The sequence below is a fragment of the Acomys minous genome (genome assembly GCF_964271855.1).
Source record: "Acomys minous genome assembly, chromosome: 14".
Taxonomy (NCBI): domain Eukaryota; kingdom Metazoa; phylum Chordata; class Mammalia; order Rodentia; family Muridae; genus Acomys; species Acomys minous.
The window spans coordinates 72,482,419-72,489,771 of NC_140496.1; the positions used below are offsets into that span (position 1 = coordinate 72,482,419).

At 43.2% G+C, this 7,353-nt stretch overlaps 1 protein-coding gene across 1 annotated transcript in view; it reads left to right on the plus strand.

Annotated features, from left to right (window-relative positions):
* Positions 1–3,040, plus strand: part of DBT (dihydrolipoamide branched chain transacylase E2) — a 34,944-nt gene extending 31,904 nt beyond the window's left edge. Inside the window, exon 11 of the mRNA XM_084757268.1 lies at positions 1,123–3,040. Within this exon, the coding sequence (XP_084613394.1) occupies positions 1,123–1,290 (168 nt within the window). The 3' untranslated portion in view covers positions 1,291–3,040. The remainder of the gene's footprint in view (positions 1–1,122) is intronic.
* Positions 3,041–7,353: the final 4,313 nt, after the last annotated feature.

The window sequence follows — 7,353 nt, forward strand, 5'->3', positions numbered from 1 at the left end:
AAACAGAGGCAATGAGCTCTCTAAACATCCAACGGTTGAAACAAGCCAGAGCCAGCCTTCTGGAATAAGCATGGGGCCAGTTACCCCAAGTGATTATGGTGTCGGGGGAACCTAACCAGCCGCTAAGACCTGGAAGTTTGGGGGTTCTGGACATGGCTTTTCCTTTTGTTGTTTGGGGGTTTGGTACTTATTTGCTTTCTTGTGTGTGTGGGTGTGTGTGTGTGTGTGTGTGTGTGTGTGTGTGTGTGTGTGTGTGTATGTGTTCATATGCGCAGAGGCTCAAGTGTGCTGGTGTGTCTAGGATCACACCCAGGGTGCTACACATGTTCTGGGATCTGATTTCTAGTCCTCATACTGGCTCAGCAAACTGTGGCCCCAGTAGCTGATTTTTAATGCACATTTTGCTTTGTTGCTGTTATTGTTTGCTTCTTGGTACCAAGGATGGAAGGTGTCCGTGCTAGGCAAGCGCTCTATCAGCGAGCTAACCCCGAAGCCCTAATGAATGCTTTTTAGAATAACCCACCACGGCTTGGGATGTTAAGCTGGAGAAACCCTGCCTTTCATGACAAGCTCTCTGTCCCCTGTTCTGGCGGTGACCACATCTCCCTCCCTTGTCTCCATAATAGTCTTCAGACTGGTTTTCTGTCCCTCTGACACTCCCATCATGCCCTATGCTCCAGTGTCCATGTGCTGTCCTTCCTTGCTGCCTTTAGTCAGGAGTCCAAGTACTGTCCTTGTCTCAGTGGTCTTTTCTTAGCGTGTGTAAGAGTGATTAATAACACGGTGATTAATAAACATTAACTATTTGAAATCTGAATGAAATGTAATGTAAATATTATATATGGGGCAAAAGATCCCTTGAACAAATGAAGGCTTAAGATACAACCTCCCAAGGTTGGAGAAAATAGCAAGCATTTTCAACAGCCCTGGAGGATGCCCACTCTTTGGCAGGGATGGGGGCGGGGCAGGGGATGGTGGAGTCGAGACCTTACACCATTGTTGCCAGATCTTCTTTCCACCGTGAGTGAAAGTTTGCCCTTACCATTTGTTGTTGTTGTTGTTGTTGTTGTTATTATTATTATTATTATTATTATTATTATTATTATTACCCTTTATTTCTAGTCTCTTCCCCGATTTGACCAAAATGGAGAAGTTTATAAAGCACAGATAATGAATGTGAGCTGGTCAGCTGATCACAGGATCATTGATGGAGCCACCATGTCACGTTTCTCTAACTTGTGGAAATCCTACCTGGAAAACCCCGCGTCCATGCTGCTAGATCTGAAATAAGGGTAAACGGGACATCCTTGAACTTTTTGCGTTTCCAAAGAGTAGGTGAGGCCTAACTGAGCCGGCATGTATTCCTGTTACAGTTGCGTCGGAAATGGTTTGTGTTGCCTGGTTAAGGCTCTAAAGCACAGCATTTATCCCTGGCACATTAGGCTCTCTGCTGAAAATGAACGATGGGTAGCGGTTCTGTTGTGTAGGTCAGAGGGTAACTTCTCAATATGGTGCTGAGATCTTTGTGTCAATGAATTGAAACAGGCAACAAAACAAAATTAATGTTACTAAAAGGCAAGTAGCGATAGACATGTGGTATTGGTCCTGTTTCTCTCTCTCTCTCTCTCTCTCTCTCTCTCTCTCTCTCTCTCTCTCTCTCTCTTTTAATTTTTAACTGACTTTTTAAATGAGCTCTTAAATTATACTTTATTGGGAAAAAGGAATTCATATACAAATGTTTTTCATTTCCCTAAAATCAAGGTAACTGTTCTACAAATTAAGTGCAATTCTGCTTATCCCTTCAGATAATGAGACATACACTCTTGCCTTACTGTAAAGTATTATCTCCAAATGTCTTATAGCTGTAAGTTAGCATTCTTTAAAGGAGGAAGTTATAGTTTGCTCTTAATTATAGTCTACAACCCCAAAGGCTATTAAAAGTAAATGTTTAAAATGCATAGACTTGGAGCGGTGGTAATGCTTTGTCATTTTGCTGGGAAATACTTGACTTTGCAAACTCACTTTGTGACATGAAATATCACAAAAACAGCAATGGCTGGCTTTTTCTTTTTTCTAATACTTAGAGATTTATTGCCTTTTAATTTTATTGATCTTCAGCTAACCCAAGAAAAGGACCTGGAATCTCTTCTGTCCTGAGCATGAATAAGAAAAGAGTCAAATGGGAAATTGTGGGCATAAAATTAGCTTATACAGAAATGCTAGTAATGATCATCTTGGTAAAGGTCTACTTTAATCAGCATCAGGAGGAACCTAATTCAAGGCTGGACAGTCCTTTATTCCCCACACTTGAGAAACGGAGACAAGTGGATCGCTGTGAGTTTGAGTTCCCAGACAGACAGAGTGAATTCCCAGACAGACAGAGCTTACAAACAGATGCTCTATTTAAAAAAAGAAAGAAAGAAAGAAAGGAAAGAAGGAAAGAAGGAAGAAATCAAATTCAATATTTTGACATCTGGGTTTGTTTGGTTTTCTCTTTCCCTAGTATTATATAATAGACTATATCATGACAAAATTACTTGTTCAAATGAAGTTTTGTGACAGTAGAAAAAGGGGTCATTTTAATGCCTACTTGATTTTTTCGAAAAAGGGAAATACTTTATAAATCAAGTAGATGCTGTTTGTTTGGAAACTCACATCACAAAACCCATTATTTTTACATAAAGAAAATTAACATAAGAAAACCAATTCAGAACCAGGCATTGTGTCCACAGGCCTGCAATCCCCACACTTGGGAGTCTGAGGCAGAGGGATCCTGAGTTCAAGGCCATGCCAGGCCACATAGTGAGATTTCCTCTGAAGAAAAGGAAAAATTACAGATAACATGGAGAGTAACAAACCGTTATCTATAATCTTAGCACTGTTAACATTATAATGTATGTATCTATATACATAGATAGGTATTCTTTTATAAAACTAAAATCTTAATGTATCTACTATTTTATAATTTGATTTTTTAAAAAATTTATCATTATATCATGGATATCTTTATATGTCAATAAACAGTCCCACATTATCATAATTTGTATGACTTCATAGTATTTCACTGTATATATTATTTTTTACTATTTATTTAGTGGGGGGGTGTCGGAGGGGTGTGTGCGAGTACTCACATCATATGCCACATATGTGGAGGTCGGAGAACAACTGCAGGAGCCAGTGATCTTCTACTACGACTTTGCTGTTGTTTGCTTGGTTGGTTTTCCTCTCTCCTTTATTTTTTTTTTTTTATTTTATGTGTGTATCATTGTATATATTTATTACACATTCATATATTTATTGGACATTGAACTGAACTGGTGCCATAACTGTAATCCAGGCATTTGGTGGGCTGAGGCAGGATTGTGTGTTGTAGGCCAGCAGGGCTACATAGTGAGATGCCCACTGCCCCCAATTAAATACCTACTTAGAATGGAGCCAAGCCCTGATCACAGAATGCATGCCTCCTTGGCCCCTGCCATGACTGCACTCACAGTAGACTGAAGCTGTATATATTTTTTATAGCTAAAATATATACACAATTATGCCACCATGATGGAAAAAATCAAACAAATAGGCTGCTTTGAACCATGTGAAGGAAGCTGCCAGGGAAGTGTCGGGGAAAGTCAGGAGATCCACGTCTATCAATAAACTCATTCCCAGCCAGGTGTGGTGGTGAACACTTTTAATCCCAGCACTCGGGTGGCAAAGACAGGCAGATTGCTGTGAGTTCAACACCAGCCTGGTCTACAAAACGTGTATAGGACAGCCAAGGCTACACAGAGAAACCTTGCCTCGAAAAACAAAAACAAACAAACCCAAAACCCCTCACTCCCTATCTAGGCAGTTGCTTAATTTAAAATGAAGGGAAACATGATCAATAAGAATTTACTCCTTATTTGAAGAGGAAAAAAAAGTGAGGAGACAGAGATGCTGGGGAAAAACTAAGTATGCAACATATTCCCCTGAAGATGTAGTGTGCTTGGCTTCCTACATTGCTAGAGAAGCTTTGTGCACTCACCCCAGCTCCCTGCTGTCAATCATCCTCTCTCTCTTGTCATCCATTGAGAACAGTGAAAAAGTCATTTCCTTCTGTGTGCGGGGCCTCGGGAAGACCAAGCACACATCCCTGGAGGGACTCAGGGAGCCCAGAGCTTGGCTTCAGCAGCAGGGCTGAGCTGCAGGTGCAGACTAAGGGGGGTGTAGTGGGCACCCTGGGGCAGGGAGACCTTCCTGTGCTCCTAGAGTTGATATTAAGGCAGAGGAGCCAGAAAGTTCAAGTTCTTCATGAACGTGGAAACAATTGAGGTTACATGGTACATGTGCACGCGGTGGGAGGAGAAATCCAGTCACTGCCGCAAGGGGCAGATGAGAGGCAAAGAAAGCATTGCTCTGACCTTTGCTGAGGAAGAAAGTTTGAAAGACGGGAACCAGAATGTCCATCATGGAGACCCCTAAGCAAGTTATGTGGAAACTTGTGTACACTGTGGTTATGTCGGAAGACAAGGGCACAGTTTGTCTGGGAAGCCCATTGGCCTATTTTGGCATTTCACGGTGTACATTCTAAGGTCACTTTGTGGGTCTCCTGTGATGCTATCCACCATGCTGTGATGCAGCAAAAAGGCTCTCACTAGATGTGGCCACTAGCTCTTGAATTTCCAAGTCTCCTTGACTATATATAGAGCAAATCTTTACTCTTTAAAAGGTACCCAGTCTTGACTGATTTTGACAACCTCTTTGAAACCTCTGTTTCAGCAACCCAGAGCAGAAGGCAGTGGTTTTGTTCCTTTCCTACACATGCTTTTTTAAAAACTAAGACTGAATCATTGCATCTTTTCTTAACTCTAGGCTACCTCATAACTCCTACCTCACAAACCATCTGACCCCATCCAGGACCTACTCTGTCCTAAGGCCTCAGAAATCCTCATCCAAGTTCTTGGAAGATCTTTTTCCATCCTTACTTTTTTTTTTCGGGAATCTTAGAGGAAAAGTGAGGCCAGTCCAAATAAAGCCATAAAAGCAAACTGAAGCATTGTATGAACACGCAGCTCTGGCATAAGGAGGCCATCTAAATCAGGGTTTTGCAGAGTGCCCCGTGGAATGTTTTCACTCAAAGCTCGGGCAACAGCTGTCCCCCGTGTAATAGGAGACGGGTGAAGGGAATGACAGCAAGGGGGCGTCAAGAATTTAGGTTCTAACAGACACTAAGAAGGAAATTATCGGGAGGAAAAAGAAGAAAAAAATTAACGGGGGGGGGGGGGAAGTGGGGTAAGGTAGGGGCTTCACTCATATTAGGTAGGCTGGGGCAGCCTCCTCCTAACAGCACGAATGGCCTCCATCATCCATCCCCTCAGGTGAGTGCTGAGGGGTGAGGCTGCAAACTATTTTTTTTTAATATTTATTTATTTATTATTGTGTGTAGAGTGTTCTTCCTGCATGTACACTTGCAGGCCAGAAGAGGGCATCAGATCACATTACAGATGGTTGTAAACCACCCTGTGGTTGCTGGGAATTGAACTCAGGACCTTTGGAAGAACAGGCAGCGCTCTTAACCACTGAGCCATCTCTCCAGCCCATGACTGCAAACTATTTAACTTGTAGTTTGCTTCAGGATGTTTTCACAATAGATCTAAAAGATAGTCAGTCCAGAAACTCCAAGATTATAAAAAGGAATTGCATAGATGTAATTAAGTGAGTGGTGACGGCAGGACAGCTCTCTTAACCACTGGGCCATCACTCCAGCTCCCAAAGCTGTCATTTTAGGTCGGGCAGGGTGGAACACACCTTTAACCCCAGCACCTGGAAGGCTGAGGCAGGCGGGTCTCTGAGTTAAGGCCAGCCTGGCCTACAGAGGGAGTTCCAGGACAGCCAGGACAACACAGAGAAACCCTATCTCCAAAAACAAAACAAAAAGTGTCAATTTAAAAAATCCTGACTGCATCATGTCTCATACAGTGTAGTGTATATTACAAATGATCATAAAGGCAGGCCTGATGGTTTGCACCCATGGTCTGAGGCTGAGGGCTGAGGGAGCTGAGGCATCTGAACCCCATGGCTTCACAGCAACGAGCACAACGCAGAGATACGTCACCTGAAAAACACCTGAAAGCTGGGGTCTGAGGGACGCCTCAGCTCTTAAGAATACTCGTTGCTCTTGCAGAGGACCCAGGTTCAAATCCCAGCCACTCAGGGGATGGCTCACATCTGTTTGCAACTCCAGCTCCAGGAAATCAGATGCCCTCTTCTGATCTCTGGACACTGTAGACACACATGCAGGGACACACTGATATGCATGAAATAAAATAAATAAATCTTGGCTGGGTGAGGTGGCTCACGCCTTTAATCCCAGCACTTGGGAGGCAAAAGCAGGCCGATCTTTTTAAGTTGGAGCCAAGGCTACACAGAGAAACCTTCTCTCGAAAAACAAATCATAAGAAAAGAAAAAGGAAGAGAAAGGAAGTTCAAGATAGGGATTTCTCTCTGTAGCCTTGGCTATCTTAGAACTCGCTCTGTAGACCAGGCTCGCCTTGAGCTCACAGAGCTCCACCTGGTTCTACCTCCCCGGAGCGCTGGGCTTAGAGGTGTGAGCCATCACTATCCAGCTAAATATATAATTCTGAGGACCATGGAATTAAGTCCTGTCTATGACAGCTGAGAGATAAAAACTGAAAGCTAATTAAATTCTAAGCCCCAGGCTTAGGAGGGTACATGATAGACAGGGGATGAGCACAGCTTGCTGCCTACCAAACGGAAGCTTGGGTGCAGCATAAATTGGGGTTCCTCGCCACACCTTCCTTGTTATTTTATCTGAAGCATTGGTGCTTTTAGCTCAAGGTAGAGGCTTTGTCCTGTTGCACACCAGCGTATTTTGAAGGTGTTTTGCTTCAAGTAGCTACTGTACATTCTATTAACTACATAAGATCCCTAAGTCATGTAAAGTGGAAGGACTTTCAGAAAGATTGTTTTTCCTGGAGCTTAGAAATAGCTCTTTCTCCCACGGGGCAGGAGAGACGGTGCAGCGGTTCGTTACGAGCGCTTGCTCCTGCAGAAGATCCAGGTTCGATTCCCAGTATCCATCTGGTGGCTCACCACCATCTGAAACTCCAGTTGCAGGGAACCCAACACCTTCTGGCCTGCAGGGCACTGCATGTATGTGGCACACAGCCACACATGCACACAAAGCACCCGCACACAACTAATAAAATTAAATTAAAAAAAAAAAAGCTTCTCCCCAAGAGCTTCCTAGCATTTGCAGTACTATCTACACAATGCACTCACATACATCATCATTTGAACCTTGACACGGAAGCCCCACGTGATTCTTGCTATTCTCAGCCTTGTCCGTGAGCTAAACTT